Source organism: Euprymna scolopes, chromosome 23 (genome assembly GCF_053919585.1).
Source record: "Euprymna scolopes isolate OS-2025 chromosome 23, ASM5391958v1, whole genome shotgun sequence".
NCBI classification, from domain to species: Eukaryota; Metazoa; Mollusca; class Cephalopoda; order Sepiida; family Sepiolidae; genus Euprymna; species Euprymna scolopes.
In genome coordinates this window covers 58,315,663-58,329,870 of record NC_136504.1, presented here as the reverse complement: position 1 = coordinate 58,329,870, position 14,208 = coordinate 58,315,663, and the positions used below count along the sequence as shown (strand labels likewise).

The 14,208-nt window shown below is 30.6% G+C and overlaps 1 protein-coding gene across 9 annotated transcripts in view; it reads left to right on the top strand.

Annotated features, from left to right (window-relative positions):
* Positions 1 to 14,208, top strand: part of LOC145245928 (receptor expression-enhancing protein 1-like) — a 251,661-nt gene that overhangs the window by 171,967 nt on the left and 65,486 nt on the right. For all 9 annotated transcript variants that reach the window (XR_013863050.1, XR_013863049.1, XM_080107673.1 and 6 more), the window contains exons 5-6: positions 19 to 132; positions 10,758 to 10,884. Coding sequence is in view for 7 of the 9 variants with exons in the window: in XM_080107673.1 (XP_079963799.1) it covers positions 19 to 132; positions 10,758 to 10,884 (241 nt within the window). In the remaining 2 variants the exon portion in view is untranslated. The remainder of the gene's footprint in view (positions 1 to 18; positions 133 to 10,757; positions 10,885 to 14,208) is intronic.

Here is a 14,208-nt window from a genome sequence, read left to right as displayed (position 1 = left end):
TTTAATTTTTAATTTCAGGAGATAGATGAATACATATCGCATGCTAAAGATGCCGGCTATTCAACAGTACTTAGACTTGGCAGCCGGGGAATTAGCTATGCTACAAATGTTATTGTCAAAACTGCCATTCAAGTAAGTAATATTTTTGTTTATTTTTATTTATTAGTAGCATTTCAGCCTGGCGTTGTCCGGGTGTTTGGAGGTGTATGCTGAGCAAAAAACAAAAAAAGCGGTCAATTTTTTTAATTTTGACCCCTATTATGACCCCTTAACATTTTTGTTTTGGACTCCAATTAAGTTATATCAATGTCCAAGGAACCTATATCTAAAATGTCAAGTGTTTATACCCAAAATTGTCAGAGGAGTTTGGTAGAGTTCTCAAAGGTTAAATTGTTGAACTTTGACCCCTTAACAGCTGAATTTCTGGCCGAAAACAAATTACAACCAAAAAATGAAAATAGTTTCAGTATAGAAGAATCTCTCCATCACTGATCATGGATAGTAAAGGATGAAGTGTAGCATCAGAACAGATACTACACTCTGTGTTCCTAGCTATTCAAAAAGAACCAAACAATCAGATCAGTATCATTTATTTAAAGCAATAATCAAATTTCAGTTTCTTATATAAAACAAAATTTATAATTGTAACATTGCATGGAGAGTTTGTTGATTCCTACCATATGGCCCCGTGCTCTTTGTGTCGACAGAAAAGAGCTGTTTCTTATGGACATGTTATGAGTAGTTTGATCAATGAATAGTAAGCGTCTAGTTGTAAAGATTCCATAGGATTAGATATATTTCTTGTATGTTAGTACTAATATTCCACAGAAAGTTCTTAAATTCCTACCAGATGTGGTCCTGGATATGACCTTAAACTATATCCAGTGGTGAGACCCCAGCTTGCGAACTTTGAGGAGTGTGGAGCCACCCTTTAATTGCCATTGTACCCAGGTCCACTTTGACCCGGAGTGGTAGTACCTGTTAGGATCCCAACTATGGGTTAAATAGAATCCAACTTGGAAACAACAAATATATTCTATTAAAAAATTTTTCTTCAAAATCTTTGGATTCGGCATCAAGTAACCTCAAAAGGGTTGATATGCCGTAAAACAAAAACAACCAACCTACCAGATGATCCCATGAATTTCTCGCTGATAGAAAAACAGTTTAGTCCCTTGTTAATGTGCTGCAAATAGTTGACTCAGTGGGTAGTGACAACTAGTTGTAAAGGGTAAAGGAGGCCATAGTGGTGATGTAGAAATCATAAAGATGTTAATCTTTTCTCTTTGTGTCTGGAATAATTAAAACAATTAAAAAAGAACACTAAGTAACTCCATTACTTTGCTCTGAGATTTGCTTTAATATTTACAGCAAGTCCATCATGATGAATTCATGCTCAAAAAACAAACATCTGTTCACTCGACATCAAACATTCAAATTAATCTCTACCATGGACTTTCTTCCATGACACAACCTCAAGTACACGTCAACCTGCCCTCTAGTGGAAATTTCCTTATTTAATATAACCTTATGTAGGAATTTCTGTTTGTACAACCATTTTTACACATTGTTGAATATCACTGTGTATCTACAATCTTGCAGAGTGTATAATAGGAATGTACAGATCAAATTCTCTTTAATATTTCATCAGGTAGACCTCCGAAAGTTCATTATTTTATCATTATTTCTATAATCCTTCAGTTTATTCTTAAAATCTTTTGTATTTTTGTTTTATTAGGGTAAATATGGCTCTATTACTAAAGAAATCTAGTTGTTTGGTACATTTAATTTTAAAAATCTTTCTTGATAATAAATTTCCAGGTGAGGAGATACATTTTCAAATTTAAAAACCTATATACAGGAAAATTGTGTCCAATTGAAAGTCATAAACTACTCAAGACTCAACCACAAAGTGTTTTTTTTTTTTTTATAACATTCCCTTGAACAAAATAAATATATATATATATATATATATATAGGCATTTTTTTTTAATATTCTTTTGTGTATTAACAGAAAAAAAACTAATTGGGGATAGGGGGTAGACATTTAGACCTATTTTTCAGTTTTATTATGTAGTAATTCGGGGGGGGGGTCTTTCTTTCTTAGTTGCCAGAGAAGAGATTTAAAAAAATAAATAAATAAATACTACACACACATTTTAACTCTTCTATTTTGTTGTCCATGCTACTAGGTAACGCGGGATAGCTATGCTAGTTAATCATAAAGATTGTAATCATCACATCTAGTAAAGTAGTTAAGCCTAAGAATTCCAACCTATATTTATAATAGAGCTTTTTTGTTACTGATAATTGATACAAAAACACAATGAGCTCATGTTATTTCTGAATTTCTATTCAACAGTTTTTGAATATTGATTGTGGGTAAAAATAGAGCGGTCGTTTCAGTTTCGCTTTCAAATTGATAACTTTTTTTTTTTTTTTCCAGTCATTGTTTTTATCACATTGCCACACTTCATTGTAATACTCTCTTTCTGTCTGTGTAACATCTTGCCAGTGAGTCATAAATAGGAGGATCAAACCAGCTGTATTCACTTATACTATCGTACTGTCAAATAAAAGAAGTGTCTGTGTATAAACAGCTGAGTTGAGGTTGGATCATTTTTAATGACCTTTTTAGAAACACTATCAAATCCTCTTCATTGTATTTGCTTTAACATCCAATTTGCATATTCATTCATTTTTTTTTGGGGGGGGGACTGTTATCCACATCTTCATAGTTGTTGTTTCACCATGTTTCAGCCAACTCATCCTCTGGCCTTCTTCAGGCAGTTAACCGCAAAGGGACAGGAATGCTGAGTCTTGTAACTGTATACCTAGTAATTACTGCCTTCCACGTTTGGCCAACTAATCCTTTGGCCTGCTATGGGTAGGATTGTAACCGCTATCTTCACACAATGCTCATCTGGAACTGTAAAGACTCAATGCCTTTATCCACTGCACCTTCGAAATAACTATAAAGATGAAGATAACAATCTGAAAAAAAAAAATGTAGAAATTATGAAGCCTCATCTCGAAGGATTCTAAAAAATGAAAATAATATATAATCCAATTTGCATGTTGGACGGTTTCTAGTGATTGATTTTCAAACTGACTCATCTCTGGTCAGGTTTTTAATTATCCGTTTTTCTTGCAAATCCATCCTCATCACTTCTTCCCATGTTTTTCTTGGCTCCCTGCTGCCAACTGACTCTAATATCTCAACTGTTCTACAGCTATTAAACCAAGAACTCATTCTTTCAATGTGGTTGTATCTTCTACACACATCTCCTTCTGAGTTCATCATATCTAAGTCTGTCTCTGTGACTCGCATTAAACACACATTTTGTCATTCTCATACCCTTAACTTTGTACATATTCCTCATAGACTGTTCCCTTGATCTACCTTGAGTCTAGTAATACTCTGCTGGTTAGTAATTTGAGAATACATTGTTAATTCGACAGAAAACTGTATCCTTAGAAAAGTTTATTTAAGACTAGCAGAGGTGGCCGGCTTTGCGCAGTTGTAAAATATGCTTAAATATAATATTTTAATTCATGCAGATTTCATATTATTATTAGAGCTAGGACAACAGCATATTCTTTTTATTGTTTTGACTCTCGAGTGTGTATCCGTTGATATTTTATGTTTTTATATAGAGTGATGTGGTTCTCAGTTGATTGACTGTGTCTAATATATACTCGAGAATCAACACGATGAAAAGAATATGCTGTTGTCATAGCCCTAATTATTATAGTGTCAATTCCCTATCTATTATTATATATTGAACCCAATATATTGTAATGATTGCATAAGTAAAAAAAAACAAAAATTGACTCAAGTGCCATCAGCTAAAATTGAAACAGAAACCAAAACTTATGAAGAATTCTTGGTTAAATTATTTATTACAAGATGCAAGCAAGGATGCTTGAACGGTCCACAGTTTTAGAATTATTAAGATGAGTATGAGTGTTCTTTAAAAATTTCTATTTTGCATATTTTTCATAACAAAATGTGATCTCTATAAATTTTCTGAAAATAATGGCTATATTTTACAGGTTAAAATATAAACTTCTGAAAATTATATAAAAAAAAAAATCTAAGGAAAATGTTAAGTTTTTGAGGATGGAATCACTTTCAAAATTCCTATTATTAGTTCGTAATATAACCAGCATACATACCCGGCGTTGCCTTGGAATCTCTTAATGTATTGTAAGAAAATATAATTTAATACATGTATTATTAAAAGAAATCAGTTTTTTCCAAGAAAATGAACAAAGATATCTTATGAAATATTGAAATTTAAATTCTAAAAATATTTTTAAGTTTGTTTGTTAATTTTTAATTTGTTGGGAGTAAAAGTAATATATTTTCTGTTTTGGGGGGGAATTTTTTTTTTAAGACACTGTGCAAATATTTTTGGAATAAATGAGTTAAATAGGTATTTATCAACTTACCATAAAAAGAATCCATTGTTCATGATTAATGAGCAGCTGTTTATATCATTTCATTAAAACAACATTGTAATTAGCTGTTTATAATGTAAATATTTTACTTACTATTATGATATAAAAGTCATTTAGGAAATAGTTTAATATTCTTAAACATGTGTAATTGTTTGTCTGAAAGCTGAAATAGAACAATGTCGAATGCTTTTATTAATGTTGTAAGATGCTGCTGCTGTTTCGATCATTGAAAATGTTTAACAATTTTCCTAATCAGATACATTAATTTCTGAAAGGAATTAAATCAAACTACATTTTATTGTTTTGAAGGACACGGTGGCACAATCCACAAAAAGAACTGGCTATTTAAAATGCAATACTTTATTATATAGATAAGAATAATAATGTTTAATATTATTCCCCCCCCTTTTTTTGTCTCCATTTTAATGCTATTAAAGTAAACATAACAAAATCAGAAAATATATGGATCACCACCCCCCATCCCCTTCTCACATTATTGTAAAAACCTCTAATACAAAAGTAATTTCATCGTGGGATTTGTCATATCTTGAAAAGTTTTATCTATATATATAAAGAGCAAAATGTGTGTGTATGTATGTCTCGCAAAACTTCCTCCAGACGCGTCGGAATGTGATGAAACCGGTATCATTTTAAACCTCTATCTTTCAGATAACAAATATCGAACAATTAGACAAAAAACATTAATTCCTTCACCCTCAACTGGCCAGTTTTCTACAAGGAGGGAGTTGCTTTTTTTGCTGATAATTTTCGCAAGTCATTGTCTCCTTTTGATGACTAGCCTTGATTTCAACATTCGTGACTTCCGGTTTTGCCATAGAGGCATCGGCTAAGATGTTACTTTTTTTTTTTTTTTTTTTTTTTTTTTTTTTTCAAACCTTTTTCTCCTTCACGTTATGGGTTCGAGCCTGCCTACTACCACATTTTTTTTTTTTTTTTTTTTTCCAAACACCTCTCTCCACTCAAACTGCCCACTGTTGTTTTGATCCCCTGCTACACTTTTTTTTTTTTTTTTTTTTTTTTTCGGGGTTCCATACTACACCACCTTGACACACCCGGGCAACGCCAGGTACCCTTGCTAGTTTTTGCATGAAGCTTAATTTTTAATTGCATCCCTTGACAGTAACTTTAAATTTAGTATAGAATTGTATGGTTATTTCCAGCATTAAGAACTCCTTTTTTTGAAACTAGAATATTTTTTTTGTACATGGTGATGCCCCCACTTCTCTCCAAAATATCACTCATTAAATTGTTAATAAAATTCACAATCCTTTCTGCAATTAACCATGTTTAGTTTATTAACAAGTAGAGTATTACCATTGTTGACTAAGAGCTGAGTTTAGCAGGCATGTGTATGTCTGGAATTGAAACCTGGAGAGAAATGAAATGAGAATCGTACGATGAATGTGTAATGCAAGTCTTAAAAATAGGCTTAATTCTCATGACATAAGTGCAAGATTTAATCTGGACAGTATAGGGAGATGTGTGCAGAAGAGTAGACGTGGTTGGTTTGGTCACATTGAAAGAATGAATGAAAGTTCTTGAGTTAGTAGCTGTAGAACAGTTAAGGTAGTAGGTCCAGTTCACAGGGTCAGGACAAGGAAAAGATGGGAGGAAGCAATAAGAATGGATTGGGGGGGGGGGTAAAGACCTGGTTAAAGATAGCTTATTTTGAAAGTCAATTTCTTAGAGTCGTTCAATGCATGACAGCATGTAAAATGGATCTTAAACAAAATATGTTGATTTTTAAAGACAAGAAATATTTTTGCATTTTCAAGTATTGCGTCAACTTTTTATTAGAATAGTTTAAAGAATTTAATGTAAATCGTTAATCTTTATCATTTTCATTACTGTGTGTAGACATAATGAGTGTATCAACTTCAAGATGGAAAATCTGGATGCCATGATGGTTTCTCGTTAGAATAATGCAATACTCTTTTGTTAAAAGAATAGTTTTCTCTGTTGCTAGTATTATACAATTTGTAAACAAATGCAAAAATTAAGTCAGATATATAATTTCTTTCATTCCAAGAAGTAGGTTTGTTATATCACCTTTTTTTGAAAAGGTCATCACAAAGCGACATGGTTGCATGTCTAGGTAACTGGCAGAACAGATCTGATCTTAGGATACCTAAGCTCCGTTATGAAGCCAGGCTGACGTCATGGATGACCTCCAGTGTTGCACTTTATAAATGTAAACTAAAATAAAAAAAAGAAAAAAAGAATCTGCCAAATAAAATTGTCTCAAATTTATTTGTAATCTTCTAAAAACTTGGTCGATAAGAGTTTTGCTTCATTTCTTTCGATTGTTTCATCTGAATAATTTCCTCTCTAAAAGATTAGTTTTACGTAGAAATTTTTTTTTTTTTTTGCTTCAATTACAGCACGACCACATTTTTCATCGGAAATGTTAAAGCAACAAACCTCTTTGTTTCGGCTGAAGCATCCACTAGAACTGTCAGTGAAATGTGTTTCCATATATCGATGCGCACGCAGCAGTGATGTACAAACAAATAACAGTTGTACTTAATGGAAATTTAACTCTCTGTATCTACTTTCTACTGTTCACCTCCATCGCAATGCAAAACAAAATTCTTATAAAATTATCAGTTTGTGAAGACAATTGAAATATTAATTCCAATTCAAACAAAGATGTGTACGTTCATGTTGCATTCGACTAGTTTTAACTCTAAGCCTGTCTTTATAATAATTAAACTAAGCATTGAAACACGTTTTTATCATCTAAAATATTTGATCTATCATTGATGGAGATTTTGTATCTGTCTGCAGCTGAAACTACTATTATCTTTGAATGCTCAATTCAGTTTACTATATTATTTATTTCTTTGGGGGAAACAAGCTCAATCTGCAATGAGTGAATGCTGTTTCGTTATGTTTTCATTCCCAGGTTTTACCTCCTCTTTTGGAGAGAGGAAGGGTTGTTTATCACATGTTGCAAAAATATGCAATCAAAGAAAACAGATTTTTTTTTAGACGCTATGTGTATAGTATACCATTATTTGTACATATATTCTCACCATCCACAATTAATAATAATGCGATTATTAGATTTCCAAAAATTAGTGTGTGTGTGGGGGGGGTAATTGGAGACTATCTAGTATTACTTTGAACCAAAGTAAAAATTTTACTCATTTTAAATAAAATAAATTGTTCCCAAATCAAATAAGCCTGACGAATTCTCAGGAAACTGAAACACTGAATATTCAATGTAGCTTAATTGCCATATATATTTTCATAACTTATATATATATATATATAAACTACTTCATTTAATCACATAAATTAATATATGAAAGTATAATTTTATGCATAAACTTTAAGTATTTACTTCAACAGTGCTCAATACATAGGTAGAGCCAAGTAGTAAGTTATAAAAATATATATGGCAATTAAGCCACATTCTGCGTTTCATCCACGCTAGGATTCGTCAGGTAGAAGATGAAAAGCGGAATATTCTGTGTAGCTTAATTGCCATATATATTTTTATAATTTACTATATATATAAAAAGATCATGCTTTGACTAATACTAGCGGCTGTTTTTGTTGCCTGGTGGAGATTTCTTAGACTGAAACAGTAGATTTAATGACAAAACTAATGGTCATTTTGTTTACCATGAATGAATAAAATATATCTTGGTCTTTTTATTGGGCACTATCAACAACCTCATGAAATTCAATGGTTTTTACTTGTGGATATTTTTAACCTTGAACAATGTGTATGTATGTATGTATGTATTATAGTGTGTGTGTATACTAGTAATAAAACGTTTTATTTGAATACACATAATTTGGCTACACATTTAAACATGTTTCAGTTTTCATTTCCACAAAATGAAAGGATAAAGAGATATATTGGCTTGAATGTCAAGTTTATTAAAGCTATGACTGAAACCTGTTTAAATGTGTAACCGAATTATGTTGATTGAAATAAACTGTTTTATTACAAGTAAAATAGCTCTATTTATTATTTAACACTATTATATAAACGCAGTAAAGATTCTTCAGATATATTTTTTTACCTTTTGGATACAAAGTTTACCTGAATTTGTGTGTGTGTGTGTGTGTGTGTGTGTGTGTGTGTGTGTGTGTGTGTGTGTGTGTGTGTAGTCTTAGTCAAAGCATGAGATATATATATATAAGGTTGGTGCAAAAATGTCATTTTTTTTTTATATAAGTTGAACATCAAAAAAACTACATTGTTTTTTCACCAACCTGCTAAAACATTTTTTTCAAAGGTAAAAAAATGTTTTTTGTGCTTGTTCACAAAGCTAAAAGATTAAATATGAAATTGCTGAAGATGAGAATCTCTAGAATTTTGATTTCTACAGCAAATGCATTTACTCTCGCGTTGTAATACGCTACTCCATCAATCCTGATGGCTACGAAATATGAAGATGGTGGAGGTAGCACTTAGAAGTCTGTATCGTTTGGGTCGATTTTTCTCATTATTTGAATTATTGGAAATCAATACCAGAGACTTTATTCTAATCTTTTTATGAACACAAAATGGTGTTGAATCTTGAATTTTTTATGAGAGTTTAATCACTCTGATGAATAATAATAAAAAAAAAATCCATCTAATTATTACCCCCCTCCTCTGTCAAGAAATGTGAATAGATTGAGCTTTTTTTTTTTTTTCTTTTAATATCTCTTTGATAATTTCTTTTGAGTAGTATTAACATTTCAAATTAAAAATACAGATCAATTTTACTTCAGAAACGAATTTTCATTCTTTATTTAATAGAATGAATTGAATTTTTTTAATTGTTTCTATTAAGAATTTAGGTATCGGTCTTTTGGATGATGCAATGTATTTTTGTATGACGCAACTGCCTCGCATGCTTTCTTCATTGTTTTGCATCTGGAAAAGATGCATACGTAGATTGCTTCAGCGTATCTTCTTACATGTAGTTATTTTGTGATATTTTAAAAGTTGGACCTAAGTAGCATGTAAGTTGACATACCAAAATTTTCATTTGCTTTTTGACACTATAATAACTGGTACTTATGCAGAATATGAACTGTGCTGAAATAACATTATTAAAAAAAACAAAAAAAAACATTAATATGCAGAGAGGAAGCTCTTACTATTCTGTACTTTTATCTAGCCATTTAATCAGAAAAGATACCATAAAAATTGAGTTGAACTTGAAAAATCCAAAGGTAAAAATAGCACACTCCATATTGTGCATCAGTACTTAATAATCTTTGCCACAAATTTTTTTATCCAACTTGAGATAGGAAACATTTTTTATTTATGACTGTAAAATCGAACTCCGCAAGTATTCATATTTTTATTTGAAGCTAAAAAGTTATCTCCCTTACAACTAAAATTCATTTATTTTTCTGCATAAGTGTTTTAAAAAAGTGCAAACAAATAAAATTATAAACTGAAATAACTACATCAATCAAAGGGCAATGCCAGGTAGGAACAGTTAGTATATGCCTTAGCATGAACAATGATAATGTATATAAGATGATACGGCACTTGTACAGTTTAATGAAGACATTAAAAAATGAAAATATTGAAAAAAGATTATATTGTACGTATCCGTTTTGAACTGAAGATCTCCGAAATAGATTTCACTTAATTTGATGAATAGGTTTTTTTTTTCTTTGGGGGGGGGGGTCAGCGGAAAAACACATTTTTATGAACTCACGTTGAAGGCAGACATCTTGGATTTAAAAAAAAATTTGTTTGGATGTTAGAAACACCACGGGGAGATAACTCCATGTAAAGCGCCGATACTCCCTCCCCATCTTTAATAAATAGCGTTTTTTCCTAAAAATCGAACCTTTTGCTTGGTATCATAACAAATTTTTTTTTTCGCTGTAAAACAAAAACTACTTGATGAAATTTAGTGAATTTTTTTTTTTTTTTTTTTTTTTGAGAACGTCATTCCATAATGGATACGTACAATTTAAACTTTTTTTTCAATATTTTCATTTTAAATGTCTTGCTTAATCTGTACAAGTACCGATCATACATTTGTTAGTGAATCACAGTAACTTTTCTTCACTCGTGGTAAAAGTAACAAAGGAGGCAGGAAGACAAAGAAATAAGAGTGCAATTTCTAATGTACACTCTTTAACCCTTATCCTTGAGTGGCCTCTTGGCCTTGATAATGTGGTGATGCCTATGTAAAAAAAAAAAAATGGGAAATGCAGATAAAAAGAAATTTTAAGCTTTTGAGAAAAAAAAATCTATTGTTGAATTGATTTTAACAAATTTGTTTCTTTTGTTCTTTTTGTAGGGGCAGTCTCGGCTTGTCAATCACATTCGTAGAAGCTATAGCATGAGTGATTTGTCTGATGATTATGTTGATCAGCCACGATCAAGAGAGAGAAGTGGATCCATTCCTGAAAGTGAAGATGAATTTGGTAAGTTGCCTTTTTAATGTTTTAGCGTGAAATAATTTGCTCAGTTTTATTTGCTACTCTTGTATTAATGGAAGTATTTTGTGCTTTTTGACATAACAATTTCTGTTAATAAATTATTTAAATTTCATGTATTTCAAGTTTTAGTTTAAAAAAAAACAGCCATTTAAAAAAAAATTTTTTTTTTTTAATTATTTGTTTCAATTCATGTTACCTGTGAATGTTAATTGGAGGAGTTTGAATGCTGTATTCTCAAGTAGGGTTGTTTATAGTCATATATTAGTTGATAAAAAGGTTTCTTATTAAAAGAAAGAAGCTTTATCTTAGTAGCATTAAATGTTACCTACCATTCATTTATAGCGACATTCCACTACAAACTGGAGATAATTTCAAAACTGTGCTTCTAACAGTAACAATGAAAAAAAAAATAAATAAGAATGCAATTTATTGTTGCTTGCCTTTTGATGCTTTTATTCTAACATGGTGAAAACTCAAAATTTTTGAAAAAATAATTTTGATAGAACGTCATGTTTTTTGTCGTCTCCCACCCTCCATGTATGGACGCATCAAAAAGGAGAAACGGAAAAACAGGTTCATTTTATTATGAACATTTTAAAATAAACCGCTGAAACTGAAAATTGTTGAATATTTATTAACTGATGTCTAATACCTATTGTTTAAAATTTCACAAAAATTGGAGGTATCTGAATTTTCACGAAAAACTTCTATCCTTTTTTACCCTCTTTCAATAAAACTAAATTTAGAACCCGCTTTTGCCCAACAGTTGTGTTAAAAAATTCTTAATGATTCGTTAATTAGTTTAGAAGTGAATATTGTACATAAAAATATAATAAAACCTACCTAACTTTATAAAGATAGTGTAGCTGTACCTTCCAGGCATTGCTCAGGAGTGTTTTACTTAAATTTTTTTTTTAACATTTTGAAGTTAAACTTAATTAGTGCTGCATAATTTGGTTATTAAATATATTATTAATTGAACATTCTTTAAACTATAACTTAAAAAAAATTCTATGGTGATGAATGTAAACGTTTAATAACAAACATTTTTATAACTTAAAACCAATGATTGAAACTGGAATTCTCGCCTAAACTATATTCTGTCTTAAGAACAGAGAAAGAAACTTATTTGTACTGGGTTAATCACCTAGAGCTGCAGATGCTGATATGCCAAGTCATTATTGAAAAGTGTCCTTTTTTTTTTTTTTTTTTTTTTTTTTTTTTGAAAACAATTAAATCAAACTACATTTTTGTTGATGTTATGAACATAGACCAATGTTCTATAAACAAAATAAGAATTCGAATCAAATATGATTTTTTTTTTTTTTTTTTTTTTTTAGAATGCTTTTAATCAAAGATTTGAGAAAAAGACCTTTACTTTATTATATAGATATATACTTTAATACAAGGGTCGTTCCAAAAGTAAAGCCTACTATTTTTTATTCAAAAAGTTGAAGAGCTATGAAGAAGGGAGTGGTACCCTTAAAGCAACCTTTTATATCCCAGAATTTTTTTTCTTTTTTCACATAGCTACCACCATTCTCAATGCACTTTAGCCAGGAATTCAATGACGCATCTTGACTTATGATGCACATTCATGACAAAGAGTTTCACACTGTCAATATCTGCAGCAGAGAGATGAAATTTTCAGGTCATGAATACAGTCATAACAATACAATTTACAATTCCCCGCTGATCATTTTGGGTGGAATAAAAAAAAAAGATAGACATTATTTTTGGAAAGCATTTCTTTTAGTATATATACACATACTTACATAACTATGAATAAAACCAGACGCTGATTACTTTTAAAAGAGTACTTGGTTTCACTTATTTTCAAACAATGTGCTGTTTGGTTTGTCAAGATGTACTGAAATTTAGTTTTAGCTATTGTAACAAAATTCAGAAATTGTAAAGATACAGACTTGTTTGATATTGGCTTTGCAATACAGAGAAAGAGATATAATCATACTGGCTTAATCACAGGTCTGTTAATGATATATTGGTTATTAAAAAAATATGCAGCCATTTTAAAAATCATTAGAGGTGTTTTTTTTTTTTTTTTTTTTTTTTTTTTTTTTTTTTTAGAAATTGAAATGAAATGCATCTTTTTTTGTTAAGAATGTAGACCATTAAAAAAAAATGCGAAAATAAATTTTAGTTTCAGCTATTGTAACAGAATTCAGAAATTAAGATACTAATTGTAAATGGCCAAGGTTATTTCCTAATTGATAATGATTACTTTTTCTTTCTTATTAACTTAACCATAATTATCTTTATACATATCAGTTGAGGTGATTATCTTTTCATTAATGATGTTTTTTTCTTTCTTCTTATTGCTGTTTCTCTGTCTCTCCAGTCTTCTTTCTCCTATGCTTAATTACTGCACAAAATATCTTGCTTTGTACTGCACAGCCTCTATAAGCAATGTTTGATAGGCTAAATTCAACCTTTGAGAGATGATAACCAGTTTGTGTATAAAAAGTAAATGGCAAGGCTATTGAGGTGGTCCATAAGTTTTGTTAACTTGGTTTAGTGATACCATTGAAGCACAGAGTGGTATTTGTGTAATAAGAGTTAGGAGTGGATGAAGTAAATGCAGGGAGGAGGGGCATCTGCTATTACTAACAAGAAGGGTTTTACAGATGTCAACCAAAGGAAGAGGCTATCATAAATATAGGCATAAAATGACTCCACAACGATAGACATGCTGTACAAAAATGACAGATAATCAATTTTCAGTCAGTTGTGAGGTTGATAATTTTTCATTTTAATTCTTAGAATATGAGTGTACACTCTTTATTACAATAAATGAATGTTCATTGCTAGTGTTTACATTATAACATTTGAATTGCTGCAGTAAAAAAAAAAGAGGACAGGAAAAAAAAATTGGAAAGTTGTAAAAAAAAAAGGGGGGGTAGTAGAAACCCAAAGAATGGAAATGAAGTTGCTTTCTCAATTTAGCTAAATATTTTAAATGAATTCATCCGGCAGTTTTGTGTGACAGGGATGGATTATTTATATGAGTTCAAATATACTGATAATATGAACTTCAGAAAATAGTATTTTTCAAAAGTGCTCAATGTGTGAATAGAGCTTTTATAAATAAAGTTATACAAACATTAGAAATCACTTTAGATCCCTCATGTGATTTGTTAATGGGGAAAACCTTGGTTGATCTGCATACTCTTCCTAATATTTATATAATTTTATATATTATATACACATATTGCTTTTTCTCAGTGAAGGATTTCTCATAATCATTAACCGAATCTTTGAGTTAAGATTTTATTAGCAACTAGCGAGGGG